This window comes from Festucalex cinctus, chromosome 1 (genome assembly GCF_051991245.1).
Source record: "Festucalex cinctus isolate MCC-2025b chromosome 1, RoL_Fcin_1.0, whole genome shotgun sequence".
Taxonomy (NCBI): domain Eukaryota; kingdom Metazoa; phylum Chordata; class Actinopteri; order Syngnathiformes; family Syngnathidae; genus Festucalex; species Festucalex cinctus.
In genome coordinates, this window is record NC_135411.1 from 44,688,031 (window position 1) to 44,708,474 (window position 20,444).

General features: G+C 40.2%; 2 protein-coding genes across 3 annotated transcripts; both read left to right on the plus strand.

Annotated features, from left to right (window-relative positions):
- The first annotated feature begins 611 nt into the window (after window positions 1-611).
- atpsckmt (fATP synthase c subunit lysine N-methyltransferase) lies at window positions 612-3,140 on the plus strand. 2 transcript variants are annotated; one of them, XM_077537123.1, is made up of 5 exons: window positions 612-701; window positions 800-1,078; window positions 1,262-1,399; window positions 2,453-2,503; window positions 2,645-3,140. In XM_077537123.1, the coding sequence occupies exons 1-5, from the start codon at window positions 627-629 to the stop codon at window positions 2,909-2,911; spliced, it is 810 nt and encodes a 269-aa protein (XP_077393249.1). In that variant the 5' UTR covers window positions 612-626; the 3' UTR covers window positions 2,912-3,140. The 2 variants fall into 2 exon arrangements, with proteins under 2 accessions (XP_077393249.1, XP_077393256.1); XM_077537130.1 differs by having other exon boundaries at window positions 612-675; window positions 840-1,078.
- A 4,870-nt stretch (window positions 3,141-8,010) lies between these two features.
- Window positions 8,011-20,216, plus strand: ankrd33bb (ankyrin repeat domain 33Bb). The gene is made up of 5 exons (XM_077537143.1): window positions 8,011-8,911; window positions 10,481-10,610; window positions 14,193-14,333; window positions 14,442-14,605; window positions 18,880-20,216. Exons 1-5 carry the CDS (start codon window positions 8,453-8,455, stop codon window positions 19,525-19,527), a joined length of 1,542 nt encoding a protein of 513 aa, XP_077393269.1. The 5' UTR covers window positions 8,011-8,452; the 3' UTR covers window positions 19,528-20,216.
- The last annotated feature ends 228 nt before the right edge of the window (window positions 20,217-20,444 follow it).

A 20,444-nucleotide genomic window follows, 5' to 3' on the forward strand; every position in this document is an offset into this window, starting at 1 on the left:
AGATGCACGGCTGCGTTGCATAGTGCTTCCATAGTGTAGCGTTTACACACTAGTGACGTAAACATCCGGGTTATTTAGTCACGTGTAACAAACATGCCGGCGTTCGATTCATTTTAACATCGGTTTAAAAGTTATTAAATGTACATAAAAAAATAATCGCGTCACCAAATTAATTATTGAAAAAGTAGCAACTTTTTGCTGCTAAAAATGGATCAATAAGTAAAGTGTTCCTTTAATGGCTGAACTTTTCCATTTATTTATTTATTTATTTAGCAACACCTACCGTCCCACCAACCTCAGGAGACAAGAAATAAAGAGCTTCAATTTATTTCTATAAGCATTTCGGAAGCAGAATTGGTTTGTAAATCAAAGAGAGCTATATTCAGAACATAACATCTTAATATTTGAATGCTGGAGTTTCAAAGTACTCAACTCTACTGTGGTGGTTATTACTATTTTAAAATGTGTTTAAGGGTGATCATTTTATTACTTGTGCATACTTTTTCTTTTAACGACAATATTTTGTTCTTTAGCTATATGTATTTGATAACAATAAATAAATTAAACATATTTATGTGCATGTACTGTATTATTATGATTATTATTAGTCTCGCCAACAACCTTTGATGCAGTCAGCAGGACGGGATGGAACCTTTGGCAGGCAAGACAAACCAGGTCGGACTTATTATAGTGCTGCAAAGGTACTGCACCGTCGTGTTTTCGAGTTTGACAGTGTTTTATTTATTTATTATTGTATTGTGTTTTGAGACGTTATCATGAAATGGTCGACACTCGACAGCCCATCATGTCTGAAGAGGAGGTTTTTATGGCGTCAGCAGGACAATCTATCACGATCGAGAGCAAAAGCAGAAGTCGACTGGGTCTCATCGTAACGGGTTTGGTCGGAAGCTCGCTTGTTGCACTCTACGCTGTGGCGACGCCGTTTGTGACCCCCGCATTGAGGAAAATCTGCCTCCCGTTTGTCCCCGCGACCACCGCACAGGTGGAGAATGTCCTCAATGCTCTGCGAGCCAGGTCTGGGACCCTGGTGGACATTGGAAGTGGAGATGGGAGAATTGTAAGTAGAACAGTGAGTGTTGTACAGTGTTGTGTTCATGTGCTGTGTATATTTATGGGTGAAAAAACAGTAGTATCTGAACTGATATATACTGGAAATTAATCACCAAGCTATGTAAAATAATAATAATTATTATTAGTAGTATTATAGTACTTTTAATGGATATATACCCCTCTTGCATAGGTGATAGCTGCAGCAAGGCATGGATTTGTGGCATCAGGCTTTGAGTTGAACCCCTGGCTGGTGTGGTATTCCCGCTACAAAGCCTGGAGAGAGGGAGTCCACCGCTCCACTTCCTTCTACATCTCTGATTTATGGAAGGTCAGTGTGTTAGTATCTGATGGCATGAGCCAGGTTTAATCAAGCCTTGTATTCCGATTAGAATGAAACCAAATGACCAAGCAGAATGAAAATGCTCATTTGCACATGTCACAGACTGTGAAACATATGTTCTAATTAATGTAGTGGTGAAATGTACCTGGCACATTAGAACGTAACATGCAAACAGTTTGTTAGAGACCGTCAAATTATAATGATTTAAAACACTGATTGTTCCAAAATGCAGTTTTTTTCCTGCACTCCGTATCCCCCCCAACCTTATCCCCCACAACTTTACATCTCCAACTGCCTTCCTTTGTATTCTTAAGCACCCTTTCAAGGTGTTAAGCACTTTATCCCCCGCAACTGTACATCAAGTACGTCATGTACGTCATGCAGCGAAAAAGGAAAATTCCGGGAGTCTTAAATGGACAGATGTGAATACAGTGGTGCCTTCACTTCAACAGCACAAAACGATAGGCTCCAACCCAACAAAAAAACAACAGAAATTTTTGTAACTTTAAAAAAATAAATAAAATCGAAATAGCGCTCAAAAGTTTTGCACTTTCTAAAAAGACTGCAAAAACAATAACAATACATACAATATAAACAATTAGTTTGTTCAACGTGATTTCATGCATTAAATCGAAATTGCAAAAAAAAAGTCTTCATGTAAACCCAGCAATGGAGACTGTAAAAATAGTTGTTTACATCGTTTAAAGTGGAAGTCAACACAAACATTTTCTTTGCACCAAGTTCTATGTTCTCCAACTAGTAGTCTAAAAATGGTATTCTGATTAATATTATATTTGCAGTGCTACAAAAAATGTCAGCCTCCTTGAATGGCTGAAAATGGGTGGCTTGTCCTTCTTAATTCTTATTCTACAAACAAAACATTAATCAGAATAATGTATTAAGTCGGGACACAAAACATATGGCAACTACATTTTTGACTTGACTTCCTCTTTAATTAAAAATAAATGGTGACAAATAATTACAGTATAAAGGGTACGGTCAGAAGAACTTGATAATAATTTTCTATTTATTCTTTTCTAGGTCAGCTTTGCACAATACTCCAATGTTGTGATTTTTGGCGTCCCTCAAATGGTAAGTTGTGACTTACTTATTCTTATGCAGTATTTTATTTAATATAAAATAAGAAATACACCAGTAAAATGGGAGGTGCATTCCATGCAATTTGCTTGACAATGATTTTAAAGTGTCTCTTAAATGTGATCATGGTTACAGATGGACAAATTGGAGCTGAAGCTGGAAAATGAGTTACCAAGCACTTCTAAGGTGGTTGCTTGCCGATTTCCATTTCCCAACTGGGTTCCCGAACATACCACAGGGGAAGGTGTTGACACGGTGTGGGTGTACAATGCTGAATCATTTCAATCGCTCAGGCACTCTGGTGTGGCGAAGAAGATAACAGGGACATTGCAGAAACACATACGTGAAGGGAGATGCTGTGACCTCGTCAACGACTGTCAAAAGTACATGTTGTTTTCTTAAGATGAATCATTGTTCTAAAACTTATTTCACTGGAGTGGAAGTAAGGTATCTGAAAATAATAATAAAAAAGAGTATGCTCAGTTTTAAACTTTTGACTTGCAGTTGACTAGTTTCCACAGGTGTTTGAAATTCTTGATGAATGAATAATTGTTGGTTGAAGTGCTTTAAACTGCTTGATGTCTCTTGCTGAGTCACAATGACAAGTACTATAAAAATGGACTGTGTAGTATTTATTTGTATGAATATGTAATTTATAGCTGCATCACATTAAGTTTTGTAGTAAGGCCATTCATTGTACTAGTAGAATGACCGTGCCTAAAAGTAGCCAATTGAATATCATTTCCCACTGCAGTACAAGTACTCTGTATTTCTGCACAATTGTGGGACCTATTAGTGGAAGTTAATGTTACTCATGAAGCAAAACTGCACTAATTGACATCTGCACACTAGCTAGATGTTAAGTAGTGATTTTTACTGTATGTCATTAGCAGTATACTAATATTACACAGGTGTCAACTCGTGCCGTTTTTGCTTCAATAACAGAATAGAAGACTGTACATGGACCATAAAATGGATACTTGTTTTAAGGTACGAGTTACTAGTAGGTCAAAAGTGGCGTCAGAAGTGGAAAAAAAAAATGTTACTAGCAAACACAGTCATTGTCCCAAATTGTCTCACTGGAGAGGAGAAAAGTTTTTTAGTACATGGGTTTTAAGCTAATACAAAATGCTCAAAAGGGATTTTCCAGTTCCATGCCTTGATATTGAAAAGGACTTTGATTTTGACTTATTGCTTGGCTCAGCTAACTGCTCTTATCTGCCATCTAGTGGTAAAAAGACGGGATAGTCAATTGACCTTACCTTGGCACGCCCCTCCCCGCCCACAAAATGAAAGAAGCAGAACCCTCCGACAGAGCTGAAATGATACTCGATCGGTGATCTTGCGCGATCGGTCACGCGCATGCGCAGAAGATCGGCCGCTAACTACGGCATACACACTAGAACAAAATATCTTTATATGCCTATCGTGTTCGTAAAAACATGATCAAAAATTCCTTTTCTATTTGTGTGTGATTATTTGTTGAGTAAATTCACATTGAATGATGTTTATTAACCTTTAATGCTGACACTTGTATATACTGTATGTAGATGTGTAGCACACTTAAGATGGGTGCGGCATTCAAGAAGGCGAACACTTGTTTATATTCTGCATGAAGCAAAAGAAAGGCTCAGTCACACTCAAAGGCAACGGCGAGGTCTCTCCCCCGTAAGAGAAGCTGTCTCTGCTCTCTTTTTCTCTTTTCTCTGTGTTCAACTTCAACAGATATCTTAACAAAATGAAGTACCACATTTTAAAGAAAATAACGCTTGGCAAATAAACAACTTCAAATAGAACTAGAGCTGCAAGCAGCTATAAAGGGCCCTCGCAGCCCGGGCCACATTGGGGTACTTGTACGTTGGGGTACTGGCACGTTGGGGTACTGGCAAGTTTAGGTACGGCACATTGGAAGCAGAATTTCTTTGAAAATGGCATGATAAACCTTGACATGTGGATTTTTTTTTTTTGTAAAAATACCGTTACGTTGGTGTATTTTTTTTATGCCTCAAGGGCTAGGTGGCGCTGTATATATAATGGAATGTTGTCATAGGGATACCTTCAAGCCTTGACTCTAAACATACGTCAAGTGTGGGATTTTTTTGGAGAATGTACCGTGGAGTTATTAAGCATATCCTTCATTCACGATATTGCTTTTAATGTCCATAGAGGCTATCAAAAATAAGTAAAAAAGTACATGTTTGGATAAGTCTGATGCCAGTGAACATTTTGAGTGGTGGAAAGTATTAAGAATATTCATAAATGACTTAGTTATAACACTTAGAATGAGTTTACATTTTTTGTACAAAATACCGTATGTGGGGTATTTTTTTGTTTTGCCTCAAGGGCTAGGTGGCGCTGCATATATAACTGAATGTTGTCATAGAGATACTTTCAGGCCTTGACTATAAACATACCTGTCAAGTTTGGGATTTTTTGGAGCATGCACCGGGGAGTTATTAAGCATATCCTTTTTCATTGCAAAACGTGTTTACAATTTTTGTAAAAATACCGTAAGTGGGGTATTTTTTTTCATGCCTCAAGGGCTAGGTGGCGCTGCATATATAACTGAATGTTGTCATAGAGATACCTTCAGGCCTTGACGATAAACATACATGTCAAGTTTGGGATTTTTTGGAGCATGTATCGGGGAGTTATTAAGCATATCCTTTTTCAGTGCGAAACACAAATTTTGATGCCCCACCCTCATCATATAGTATTTCCAAAAGTCAAGATTTTTCCGTCTGTTGTTGGCTCAGGTCTTGGCATGGTCCAGGTCAAATCATAAGTCAGTCGGATAAAACGTGTAGGAGAAGTGGGAAAAAGTATGCCCCCTGAAAATGTGCAAAAATCGTCAAAAATGGGACATTCAAAAATTCGTAGCTCACTTCCTGTTCATTTTAGCATATGGGTCCAAGAGACTTTTTTTTTTGTTAGGTCTTTGGCTCCCTCATACATGTAAAAAATTTTGTAGATCTTGATTAAACGTACAATCGGGGCTGCTTTGTTAAAAATTTCTAGGGGGCGCTATTGAGTCATTTTTGTAAAAATATCACAATCAACAATAAAATATTGTTCATTTTACCAGGCCAGATGTGTTGCCAAGTTTCATGAGTTTCTGCGCATGTTTAGACCCTCAAAACTGGCGTTGTTTTCTTGGCGAACAGTGCTTAGCCACGCCCACAGCGATTCGCGAAAACTCACAAACTTCGTGTTGTGACATCATGAAGGCCGAAACCCTCATCTGAGCAAATATGAGGTTGGTCCAGTTAACGTGTTTGGAGAAAAATGCACAAGAAAATTCGTAAGAAAAAAAATTGCCACGAGGTGGCGCTATCAGTAAGATGAAAGTTTGCTAGAAAAAAAAAGTACAATTTTATACTACCACTGCATTTAGTTACATTTACATACTCAGCCATCAAACGTGTCTTAAGATGTCTTAATCAGCAAAATAAAGACATCTCAAGACATTTTGGTCCATCAAGATGTCTTAAGACAAACATTTTAAGGCACAATTCCTTGACAGAACAGCAAATGGGATGCCCCCGAATAGATTTTTGTGTCTTGAAGACACTGAATACCTTAAGACATCTTAAGGCATATTTTCATGCACATCTTAAGATGGCTTAAGACAGGGGTGTCAAACTCATATTAGCTCAGGGGCCGCATGGAGGAAAATATATAACCAAGTGGGCTGCATCGGGAAAATAACTTAAAAACAATTGCCGTCATTTATGCGCAGATTTTCACTATTTGTGGGCCAGCCCTAAATTATAGAACTCCACTGTCATCATATTGGTCCGAAAAATAACATGGACACAAATGGAACGCGGCAACATTTTGACCGTATAAGTTCCGGACGTGTTAAATCTACCTGTTTTGCATATATATTGTTCCCAGAATGCATTGCGTGGCGCAGTTAACTCATTAAGTCGCAGCATATTTTTCGCCGTTTGGCTGGATTTTGCAAGGCCCACAGAATATTGCATCCTATGGCTATCAAAACATGGAACCTACCAAACCAAACGATTAGAGTCTCTTCTTTCATCAGGAAAAAAATATATACTTGTATCTGTTTCTATTTTGCAGCAATTGGCATTAGAAGATAGCAGAGTTTCATGATTATTCACAAATCTGTTTTAAACTGTGGGGAAAAAGAGCTTGTTGCAACATGGCCCTGGTTGATCTCTTATACGCTGCTGCCACCTGCTGGCCGTTTTTGTAATAACTACCATTGCTTGAAGCGTTCTCTTCAGTTCAGAGGCTGCATCAAATATATGCTCTAGCATAAAAAAAACAAGCAAACATAAATATGTCTTTGGGAGCATGGTAATATTTAAAATAGAATGTATTTATACGTTTTTGGGAGCAAATGAGTTAATGACGTTATAAGGACACTAATCCTTGTCATAGCTATTTGTGTTACCAGTAAATGAATTTGTGTCGTATTTAACATGTTTATATCGGTCTATGATTTTAAAAAATAAAAATAATTAAACAAACTGTAACTTTAAGTTGTGCGTAAAATGACGACATCCAGGACGATTCCCTGTACATGTTGCATTGCTCATCTGAGGACTGCTTGTGAAATTACAAATGTATATGTTTTGATTGTGGACGGATGATTAATTAGTCCGAAATTAAAATTTATTATTATTTTTTTACTTTACAAAATCATCTCGTGGGCCGGATTAAACCCCTTTGCGGGCCTGATCCGGCCCGCGGGCCGTATGTTTGACACCCCTGGCTTAAGATATGGTATCATGACAGAAGCAGCACATGGGATGACTCCCAAACAGATTTGCGTCGTGAAGACGTTTAATGTCTTCAAGACATCTTCAGACATATTTCCTTTGTCTTTAGACATGCAGATCTTAAGATGACTTGAAACACAGGAACCAGGATGTGCTATTTATGCCAAATCCAATTACCCTTGCCCCTCTTCATAGTCACTCAGTGAAGCCAAGAACAGACTATGAGAATATTAACTTTAAAGAAGGTATTAATAAAAGTCATTATTTCCTCCAACATCAAACATAATCTTTGCAGAGAATAATGCTGCCATTTTCCCCCTTTGTTGTAAAATCCTTCAATAAATTTCATCTAGGATACAATTCCTTTGTTTGTTTGTTTGTTTGTTTGTTTGTTTGTTTGTTTGTTTGTTTTACTATGATGAAGAGTAAGACTTTGTGCTACTGTTCCCAACATTCACAAGTCACTTGGAAGAAAAATTCCATTTAAGATAGCAGTTTTCAGAATTTCAGGATAGGGGGAGTACTGCTGCACTTTTACTTTACTTTTACTTTGAAAATTACATGTGCAGTATTGAAATAATTGGCCAATACTCATCTTAGATGGCTGAATCCGACTTTTGTCATACAGAGCACCAACTGACACGGTGAAGGGCTAAAGCAGGTGAGAGAGCAACTAAAGGGATTATTGTGCACCAGTTGGGGAGAAAATCTCTTCCCACTGCTGACTGTTCTCAAAATAAGTCCAGCGTTTCTCCATAAGGAAGCACTAAGTAAGAGCTGTTGGTGGCCACTTTGAATATATCTTCCCAAGATGATTGTGTGCACCATTTACAAACAGACAGCATCATGTTTTCTAACTGCTGGACAAGACTTGGAATTTTATACCTGGATGTTAGCTGACGCCGTGACAGAACAGTGGATGGTGTTTTCCAAGGTGGACATGGACAGTAACCTTTAGGAATTCATGGGAGACTTTTAGAGATTTTAAACTCTGTGGCGCAATTTTATACAAGCGTTACAACCTCAATTTCAACTTGAGGATATTAAATGACGTTGACTATCAAGTGCATTGGCTTGATCATGACTTCTGGTCACCAAAATGTACTCAAGAGAATATTTTTGACTCGCCTGTAGAGATGTCCTGGTATTCCACTGTAATTCAAACGAGTCGGCGGGGGCAGGGTAGGATTAAATGGTTTTAATAACAGAGAAAGAAGGTGAAGCTGGAAAACTTCAAGAGAATGGAGTTGCCAGAGGAATGGGACCAGGCAAAATTTCTATGGACACACCTGTCATGTCCTTCACCGAGCTCGACAAGGACTGCGAGGAATTGGGAGAACGTGATGAGACCGAAACTGATTACACTCGAAATTACTGGGAGGATGAGGACGATATCTACCAGGAGTTTGAGGAATTGGACTTTGAGGCTCTGTCGGATAACTGGGACACAAGGAGCATTGCGTCTGACGATTCTTTCTACCCGCTTGACTCTTCGGTGGGATCTGACGGTCTACGCTCGCCGTGTCGCGAGAGCCCAGAGCCAATATCCTTCTTTAAGGCCTGCTGCAATAACAACACCATCATCGTCAAGATCATGATCAGACAAGGACTGACTGAGGAGGAAGTGCAGGAGACGGACCGGAACAGAAGAGTAAGAGCACCCTAAACAAAACGTTATCTAGAGATTTGTTTGTGTGTGTGGGGGACATTGCAAAACGGAAATATGATGGCATCCAATTGACATAGGGGTCAGAGCGTTTAGGTTAATCCCCCAAGTAGCAGATGGGGAGTGTCCACTGCGAAGTGACACATTGAGAAGCAGCTTGGCATTGGGCTCAGCTTTTAACAGGCTTGCTAAGTCACCCACCTGATCCCTGCGAACAGGATAACACACACTGATACTGCTGAGACATCGCTTACACATTTGGGACTTAGAAGAAAACAATGGCTGGATTATGCACAATATTATCTCATTCAGAATTGATAGGTTGCAAGACAATTAGTCAAGTGTAGTAACCAAAGTTTTGTATAGAACTGAAAGTTTACCACTTTTAATAAAATAATTAACTTTCATGCTAGTTTGGTTACTAGTCGTTCTCTAGTCTAAAATTTTCTTCACAATAGTGTTGTATGTTCCCCCAATAGTAGTCTTAATATGGCATTCTGCCCTAATATTCTATCAAATTTTATTTATTTTTTGCCGAAATTCTGCCTGATTGTACAAATAAGCATGAGCGCAGCTTCAAATGGGCGGATTTTGGTGGCCATTGTTAAGGCTTGCCTGATTCCAAGCACTTCTGTTTACAAAATGAGTTGGGCGTGGCCAAGGCACTCCTGCGCCACCTGCTTCTGTCGACACACTGACTTACATGTCTGCATGTCTGAAGAAATATTGATATAGGCTACATGCTTTTTTGCCATTCAGTTTAATAAAATAGATGATCACCAAATGCAACCTTTATGTACAAAATGCCATTGCAACAGGCATGATTAATTACATTATTCTCTGGCTCGCCCACCTCGCCCCGCCAAATCTAGCCCAACTTTCATGCTGTATGCAAACCCACTTTTTAGTCATTAAAAACCATCCTGCTATATGACGATTAAGAAAAAAAAAACATTATTTGACTTACATGACATGACAAAGAATATTTAATCATGTATGTCGTTTTAATATTCCCTGCCATGTAGCTGATCCTTTAGTCTGCTTGTAGTTATGATAGCTAAGTATGTAGTACTTGTAAAGCGTAGGTTTGTTATAGTAAATATTTGTATGTAAATACTTCTAGGCCATAAATACAATAACTTAAAAAAAAAAAAAAAAAAAAAAAAAAAAACTACAGCGTTTACTGAGTATGCATTGCTGTACTCGGTTTTGACATATTCTTTTGATGCTGAGCAAGGTACGGGTAGTTTATTTAGCGCCGTGTGTAACCTCAAAATGTTAGCTACTGTATATCGGGAGACCTTGTAGATTATTCTTGTATGAGTTACTTTGTAAACATTTCAATTATCTATATCCCTATTTATTATTGTTTGTTGTTTTCTTTCCACAAACATTTCACAAGAATGCGCAACAGGTGCTAATCTTTCCTAATGTCTGACTAATCCTTTTATATTGCCTCCATCCAGTCACTTAACAACTTTTACCATAATTGTAGTCAGCTCTTCATTACAGATTCAATGTCTAATGTTAACCTCACTCATCTTTGTGTTTTAGTCTGCATTGATTGTAGCGTGTTACTATGGCTATGTGGACGTGGTCATCGCTCTTGCGCAGTGTCCTTACATTGATGTCAACTGGCAGGATAATGAGGGTAACACTGCCCTCATTATGGCAGCACAAGCAGGTAAACACAACACTTAATGATCACGGTTAATATTATTATCAGTGTCATAAAAATCACCAACATGCACTTTTTTTTCTTTTTTTTTCTTTTTTTTTTTTTAAACCTTTGTGAACAGTTTAATGGAATACTGTTTCAATTAATATTGATAAACCTTAGAGAGATTTTCTTCTTAGTATTTCTAAGGGGATGAATGCACTGCAGCCATTGTTCTTTCCAATCTTGCTTAATGTGGACAGGTCAATCAAGACAAATCAAGAAATCCTATTGGTAATTAAGGTAATTACATAGGTAATTGGAAATTAACTGTTCCGTTAATGTCTAAAGAGTAGGTAGACAGCAGTGGCAAGCGGTCATAATATGCTATTAATGAGGCGCATGCCCAAGCCCTTCAATAAAATCAATGAAATATTTATCTGTTATACAATACCTTAGTTCTACTGCTTTGGTCTTACATTCCATTCTTACATTCTTACATGTGTAATTTGTCCTGTTTTCCTTGCGGAGAGGTGGAAAGCCGACAACGGATCATCCTGATTAGCGGGTGCCTCGCGAGAGGAAGCTCGGGTTTGTAAACCGGAAAGCCGACAGCTTCCGCACATGCGCAATGAGAAATAAAGTTGTGTTAGTTCCGAGAGGTTGTTTCTGTACGTGTGCCTTATCAATGGCAAAAAGACAGGCAGTAAAGCAGCGTATCTGACAACGCACATGCACATGATTGGCTTACTTGGCTTGCAGTGGCTTTGCGTCATGGGGATAGAGGGCCGGCAAATGCCAGATTTCATGCCCGAAGAGGTCCAGCATTCTCGGCTGTGCTCCGCGGTTCTCCATAAATGTTCCAGCGAGAATATAATTTCAAGTGGTCGTCCTACGGAAGTAATCATTGTGAAAACGGGGAAGAATTTCGTCCCTCACATTCAAGTAAGGACGTACAACAAACAGTGGCTAGCTGGCTGTCCACAGGTTAGCAAATTTTATTGTTGGTTGAAACCTCTTGCAGCCCTTCTGCAATGTCATTTTTTTCATTCTCCCGGGTTGACATCATGGGCACGAGCCAGTTCCGAATACTGTAAATTCCAACCAATTGGCAAATTGTGATTTTGTCATTTCACTCACCACGGAGCTGGTTACATTACAGTGTGTGCGTATCAAGCTGCGTCAGTCCTGAATATTTCCGCTTTAATTCTATACCTACACAGCGGTATAAAATAATAATTAAATAATATTTAATATTGAAATTAATAATAAAAAATACCCCAAAATTTATCACCACGCGGCGCTCGCATATGTGACACTTCAGCATGCCCACTCTAAAAACTCACCGCTCTCCACTGGTAGACAGTATATGTTTAAAAAATAAAAGCCATTCTTACTGTACTAACAGGCATCGTGTTGTTACTGTTTGACATTCCAAAATGTCTTTAGTGACGATTATCAATCATACCTTTTGAATTAGTCACTTATCATCGAAAAACATGTTCCTCATAGACGTATTAAAGGGATAGTTCGGATTTTTTGACATGAATCTCTATTTCATCCTCAACTCCAGTGTGTGCGATCATCACTGACTTACCCCTGACAGCGTTCTGTGACACGAGTTCTGGTCCGGTGAGGTGAACTATCTAATTTTATAGAATTTAAAAATGACATAAGGAATGCATTCAGCTTTTCTCAATCTAGGAAGGAATTACTCTGTGCATTCATCTCTGAGATGACTATTTCCCTGCCTTTACTCATGCATTATTTAAAGAGGAGCACTTTACTGCAGGGGATTGAGTCTGAAGCTTTTCAAATGTGTACGTCTTTATGAATAAGACATGATATGCTGTATGGTGCTTGCATTTTCAATAATCATATTTGCCAAAGCAAGAGATTCCCTAAAGATGCAGTCTGCGTAACAGGAATGCTGCCTTGGCCTCTCATCTGCTAACACTGATGAATGACTCACTTGGGTCTGCGACATACTCATTTTCTGCTTCATTAAAACAGTTATTGATCCCCATTCATGACAAAGGAAAGCAACATCACAGGTGAGCTGAGAGTAAAAAGAAAACTTTCTTGAAAGCTCATCATTGATGCTGAAAGGTGTCCACATAGGTTAAGAACTAAACACTCTGGGGTGGATTCACTAGAATGCTCAGCATCCGTTAAGAGCGCTAAACCTGTAGTCTGCTCCCTGTTAACCACCTATCTTCACTAAGCATATTGCTCTAATCATATACCGGCGCAAACACCCCATAAATTCTAACAGTTGAGAACAAATTTACACCTGATTTACCACACATGGATGTTGGAACAGCTGCGAGAAAGATGACATTATCAGAAAGCTTTCTACAAAAAAAAAAAAAAAAAAAAAAAAAAAAAAAAAAAAAAAAAAACTATAAAAACTCACCTGAAATGAAATGATCCGAACAAACATGTAGGAGTTCGTACGACCGCACCTTTGATCTGTTGATCGCAGCAATCCATGCTCGCCTTCGTCGTTCACGTTTCTGTTCTCCTGTCGACAAATTACCTTAGCCCTTTGACTGCCAAAAACATTTAATAACGATTAGTAAAATCACGATGTATGTCGCCATAAACGTCAACTACGTTTATTTATTTATTTATTTATTTATTTATTTTTTAATCAATGGGCAGTTCACCGTCTAAGTGCAGCACGTGCTGCCTGGTCAATGAGTTGTGGAATCAAAAAACACTCACTATCTATGGGCATCAGATGGCAGCATTGTATCTCTTTTAAATGGGCTCATTGCGTATGAAATTACAACGAAACATAATGAAATCTGATGGAATTGAATGTTTTCAAGGATCAAATGATCAAAGCCTTTGTCATATCAAATTTTTTTTTGATAACGTGTGGCAGTAAAAGAGTTAAGAATGTGATAAAAAACGCTTTTTATCTCTTCCACCCCGGCTGTAGCAGTTAATTGCGCACGTCGTAGGCATTATCACTCGATAAATTGTCAACAGGAGAGAGAGTATGCCGCGGCGCTAACACGTAGCAACATGAGCCTTCGAATATGGCTGCCGGCAATGCATTGTGGGATATGCAGAAAGGGGCAAACCCCTCGATACCAGTGAATTTGGCATCTCGCTAGTAGACTGTTCACATTCGTCTAGCATGACTAGCTCGCCGAGTTTGACCATCCTCGCTAGACTCATGAATATTAATTAGTGTGGTGACGTGTATGATTCCCCATTAGACGCTGTTTATCAATGAGCCTCATTTAAATAGAGGTGGGCAATTTCTCCGCCAAATGTATGCAAATGACCTAATTTACATCCGCGCAAAAAAACACCGGCGCAACGGAGCGCATTCTGGTTGGCAGCGAGTTAATGATGAATTTCCCCGTCTGCGCGTGTTTAGTGGATTAGGCGCTCTCGGATTGTTCTATTTTTACCGGTTAGTGCAGTGCAAAAGGTACGCAAACCTTTAGTGAATCTACCCTTCTGATTACTGGTGAAGAAAGCAGCAGCAGCATCTCTGTCATTTTCACGAGGCAACAATGTTGATCGTTGTCGTTTCAATATTTTGTCCTTTGACATAGCAAGTACCAAATATTACTTTTCTGTTGTGTGTAGGCCACGTGTTCATCTCTCACTACCTGCTGAACTACTTCCCTGGGCTGGACCTTGAGAGGAGGAATTGTCACGGCTTCACAGCTTTAATGAAGGCTGCGATGCAGGGTCGGGCCGACACATGTAGAGCGCTCATGCTGGCTGGTAAACCACAAGTACTCCTACAATGTAAAAACAACATGCCTCTTTTGAAGATGCATGCAGAATCAATGCAGGTAGCGTTAGCGTACAAGTTGATGTTACGATTTCCAGGAGGTGACATGCAAGCCAGGGACAACGGCCGCCGGATGACACCACGGGAGTGGGCTCTCTTCACTGGTCGCTATGAGACGGCTAACCTGATGTATCAAGTGATGATGAAGCCGTGTGCCGAGCAGTTCTGTGACTCCTTCAACCTGGAGTGGCCCTTGCTGAAGGTGAGAATTGTTTTTTTTTTTTTACATGTTCATATGCGGTGTGCTGTCAACACTCACGCATTGAGCATGAGATTCACATGTGAAAAACGGCCGAAATGCGATTCAATTGCAAACTTACAGTATTTTCAATCTTGCAGTGGTACAATGGGAAATAAAGTTTGAAACTCTTATTGAATCTGGTCTGAGAGCTACTGGGCAATTGACCTTACCGTGGCACGCCCCTCCCTGCCCACTAAATGCGATGAGCAGCACCCTCTGCATTTACCGGTCAAGATGAGCTGACGTGCATTCACACTAATGGAAAAGTTGTCAAATCTTCCTTGTGATTTCTCAGTCAGTTATTTTCAGGACACCGATATTTCTCTTCGAAGTAAGCAAAGGGGGATTTAAATTTTTGAGTGATGGGTATCTTCACTCCCTCACCATGCAATTTTGCCCCAGAACAAAAGGAAATACACATCACTGTCTGCTGCAACAGTTGTTATAAAAAGACAGTCGCCTCACTCACTTAGACCAATTGTCGGCAAAATCGTGTTTTTGAACATTGTTTATACATATTTCAAACATAATTAAAACTCTCTTAAATTGTAGATTCCAACCCTTAGTTTAAATAAATTTTGAATACAGAGGTAAGCTATTATTTATTACATGAAAAAGTGTTTCCATTGTTTTTAAGTACACAATATCCATAAAGTTTTTGGACATTGTTCCCATCAAGCAGGGTAAGAATGAATTTATATTACGTCATAGTTTCAATGTTTTGTTCGCATTTATAGTAAGTCAACAAACGTGTGACGGTTAGCTACCCGGAGCTATCGTTAGCCTTTGGCTAAAAACAGCAATGGAGAACATTACCTTAGTGCAGACGTAGGATTCGACTGGTCGTGTGTGTGGTCTTCCACAAAGTTTGATTCAGTGCAGACATTTTTCATAGTTGTTTGAGGGTTTAGGGAAGGGAATAAACCGGACAGTGTCTCTCTTGTGTCTCTCTTACACAAGCCGTGACTACCGCAGGACGCCAGTTAGTCGATCGGGATAACAGCTATCACAAGCCGTGACAACAGCGTTTAACCATTTTTATTGATTTTTTTCTTGGCTTTGGATAATCACGCAATGCACCACCGGGGGAGCTAGATTTCTTTTGTTTGTCCGCAGCAAAACGCACGTGCCATCGCAGACATGACGTCTTGCGTCTTGATTGGTTTACTAGGTCATGTGGACGTGGTTAACGGTAAGGTCAATTCTTTGTACATCAGTCAAGATGCAAAATTTTCTTTACAATAATATGTCCTATGTGCACCTGCTTTTATCCATCTCAGGGGGCGGCCATTTTTTAAAATGACATCACAGTGGCCGTTTCTCAATATCAAGAATACAGAGTACGTTCTTGTGACACAACGAGCAGGGTCTTGGTAAGCCCGGTCTCAAGAACGTAATTCCCAAGCATGCATATCTCGCTGGCGTATTTCCGTAATTCATCGCAGTTATATCATGTGACTTGCTTTCAATGGATTTGTACTACTATTTGGATGTTTCAAAATGTGTTTCTATAACATACATCAGTTAAAAACTTTACTTACATCCATGTGATTTCCCGAGACGTCATCAATGGCGGCCCAAGTACTGTTCCAATCAAAAGTATGCATAAGCCAAGACCACACGGAATTCCCGGATGTCGTTCTTTTTTGCTAGCTTAAACCAAGAATGCATCGGTTGTTGCTTGGTGAAGGCTTGGCTGTGAATATATCCAACCCACTACGCAAAGACACGTTGAAAGGACCGCTGAAGGTGCAGACTGTGACGCCAGATGACGTCTTTTTTTCAACGTCTCCTGGATGTTCCGTATTTACGTCTTCTGAACGTTCCGTATTTACGTTTTCAGGGCATCCAAATGAGGGGTAATGCAAGTCCAAATTAGATCATTAAAATACAAATAATTTTAGACTGTTTTTGAAGGCTCATTTATTGCCTGACTTTATGTGTGTGACACAAACATCATCTCCCTGACGGGGAAGCGAACCCCACACCGCCTGCATTGAAGGTAAGTGACGTAACCACTCCACCACCCGGAAGCACCTAAAGCTTTGTCATGTTCATATGTGAATACCTGCATTAGATATATAATTCAAAAAAAAAAAAAAAGCAATACATTAGTTTTATCACAGAAAAAAATAATACTAAATTGATATTGATAACAATAACTTTGATATTTAAATCCCTGTGATGTCCAAAAAAGTCACGTATCCATGGTCCAAATGGGGTCATAATTAGACATCCAAAAATGGAATTAATTTGCACGTCGCTTACCCCGGGTTTTCACCGGTTGCGGTTGCGGTGCGGTTGCGGTGCGGTTGCGGTGCGGTCCGGCGACGCAAGCAATTAGATTCCATTCATTCGAATGGTGCAGTTTACACCGCTTGCGGGTGCGTTGCGTGTCGACCAACCGACGTAATACAGACATGATCTGCACGTCCACAGGACGTCCAATGTTTAGTGGGAAAGATGCATTTCGTACTTCAAGGATAGACCTATTTTCTATTTTTGCCGGACGCCGCAGCGGTAGGCCTCCGGCAAATGGCAAGCTAGCACAAAACACATCGAGCGGGACAGGAAGACCGAGGCAGTTTCAAAATAAATTTCCGGTTACCTTTCAGAATAAAACACTCGCCAGCTCCTATTTCGCAAGTTTTTCAGCAAAACGTGACGTGGGCGTCGCCGGGCCATGTGCTCATTCACGGTTTAGACACCAGCGAACATGGACGAGGAGAGGTTTATATTGGAGGTGGAAAACCACAAAATAATATATGACACGGCACATCCTTTTTATAAGGACTGTAATGTATTGTGAGTTTGATGTTCGCGATTGCTTGTTGTGCCCGTCTCGCTTGCCGTACTGAGCGGCAGCCGGACGCGGAAGACAGAAATAAAGAGTGGACCCGCACTGACCCGACTCTCGTTATTAATATACTTTACAAGGACAACCACAGGACGTCCAATGTTTAGTGGGAAAGATGCATTTCGTACTTCAAGGATAGACCTATCTTTCTGCTTCTCTGTTGAGCAGACTTTCTGTATGTGAAATGCCACATGATCGCGCGCGCGCGGTCCCGCGAGACACGTTGGGAAGTGGGCGGCGACGGAGCTGCCGGACCGCAGCTGTGCGGAGCCGGTGTGGATTGACAAAAAAATTGACCCGTCCGGAGCACGCAGTCAAGACGCACCGCACCGCAACCGCACCGCAACCGCATCCGGTGAAAACCCGGGGTTAGTAGTCCAGCACTGGTCTTCGACCAACCGACGTAATACAGACATGATCTGCACGTCCACAGGACGTCCAATGTTTAGTGGGAAAGATGCATTTCGTACTTCAAGGAACGAATGGGAATGGAGGAGCGTCACATTTTTTCTTCTTTCTTCCGACACACCTGTTTTGTGTTGTTTTGTGTTGATTAGGCTGTCTTTGGCAGCTGAGTACACCAGTTTGTCGGACTAATCCTCTTGCTAATCCACCGACTTTACCCAACTAGTCTCGACCTCACCTTTGATTCCCGTCTCACCTCAGTTTTGTGCTTGTTTGATTTTTTATTTATTTATTTATTTATTTATTTTTAGGGGGGGTATACTTGTTTCGGTGGTTTTGATTCTTGCCTTTTGCAAGCTCTTTGCTTTCACTTGCAAGTGTACTAATGTATTTTTGCAGCTGTGTTTTGGAATAAATTTCATCAAACTTGATTTCCTTCCCATGTTTTTGGGATCAGCACACTTGAACATAAGATGCATCATCACAATTTCAGAAGAATCAGAACAAAACCTGCAACTCTCACCGGTATCTTTCCGGACCCCCCCGTACTTGCAATTGGAACAGTACTTGGGCCGCGACTGATGACGTTTCAAGACATCACAAGGATGTAACTACGGACAAGAATGCGTATTGAGAAACGGCCAGTGTCCAGGGGCTCATAACGACCAATCACAGCTCACCTGTTTTCTGGGTTTGGTCATGTGATGTTCGCAAGGTACTGTGATGTCATTTTCAGTCTTCTGAGATGGAAGAACTGAAAGCGGTCATTTGTTGAATTGGCAGCATTAGGTCACATTTGCGGAAATTGAAGCTATTTTAATCAAAAACATCTTAAAATGTCTATTGGACCCCTTTTTGATAGCGGCAAACAAAACCGTGTCATGTTAGCCTGACCTACATTGTTTGAATCACCCAAGAGGACAATAAAGTTCTTCCTTGAAACAAGTTTTTTTGTATTCTTTCTGTTCCGTAGGATCTGGTGGCCAAGGCTGAAGAGCCAAAACCCTGCTGGAAACGTATTATCGACCTTCTGACATGTTGCCCTTACAGATTTTACCTTAACAACAAGGTGAACCCTGTGGATGATGGTGTTCTGGAGCACATGGTCCGTCTCACTACTGCTCTCAGCAGTCCATTCATTGCTACAGCCTGCCGGACAGTGTGCCCAGGAAGCCCGCCATGCGTTGGCAAACGACGCTACGCAGTGCAGGAAATTCTCAGGAGGCAACGCTTGGCTGAGCTAAAACGCCTTGGCCCCGACAGGCTGAACAACTACAAGAGATTTTTCCAGAACTCACGGGTGCTCCTCATCCCCAAGGCCAGGGATCGGCGGTCCAGCCTCCAGCCTAAGATGCTGGATGACATGGCTGCTGCATCCACATTGGCCATAAGACGGGCCAGTCTCCTACCGCTTCACTTGCTGAGGAGGAGCAGTGTGCGACCGGGCATTGTGATACCGAAAGTGAGGCTCTGCAAGGCCCCAGAAACCACTTTTCAAGCAGAAAAGCTCAGACAGAATAATAGCTATAATCAGCTCCAAATCCCAAAGTGGAATTACAAGATGAAGAGGGTAGAGAGAAAGAAGGAGGAGAGACTGTTAGCGTCAACAAAACGGAGATGAGATTTGACCAGACACTGATGGGGTTCACTCGCTTGACTTCTGTGCAGGTAGTGGGTGGAATTTCCACTAAACTTCGCTTAAAGTCAGCTGGCTCAAGGTTGCCCCCAATCCTGACGCAGTTTGGAAAATGTGTGGATGAATGAACTTGCAACTAGCAAGTAGTCCTCACACTGTGGGAAGAACAGTTACAGTTTCTGCTTGCGAGGATGTCTGACATTGTTGCATTCATGGCCTTGTTACTACTCAATATATTCACGCAACAATCACCAAACTTTTTCTGCCTCACTTACTGCATGATGGATCAGTCCATTCAAATGAAAGTGTAAACATCATGTTGTTTATTGCTAAATGATATTTCACATGGTACTTGAACGTGACCATTGTGTACTTACTTGAAATGAAACACTTGTTCTAACATCTAATATAGATGCTGAATGTATAGAAATGCCGTGTTTTTTCTTTTCTAACTAGAGCCCCAAATTATTCATACCCTGTCATTTTTTTTCATTCAAGTTTTTTTTTCTTTTTTTTTCTTCCCATTCATCAACTGGTTTAGTTTTAACTGTAAAAGCAGATACAGTATTTTGGATACTTTGATCAAATGGTTGTTTTAACAGGAAATAACACAGAGGCAAAAGACTGAATTTCTTTGCTACATTGAGATAGTAATTAAAGATATTTTTCTTGTCTTTATGATGATTTATTTTTTCCTTTTTTTTACTTTAGGTAGGTAATGACCCCCAAAAGTACATTTCTATCTTTTTCTGTTTTGCAGTAATTAGCATTAGAATATAGCTAGGTTTCATCATTCAAAAATCTATTTAGAATTGTAATTGAGCTTTTTTTTCCCGTTTTTTTTTTCAACATGGCCCTGGTTGATCTCATACTCTGCTGCCACCTGCTGGCCATTTTTGTAA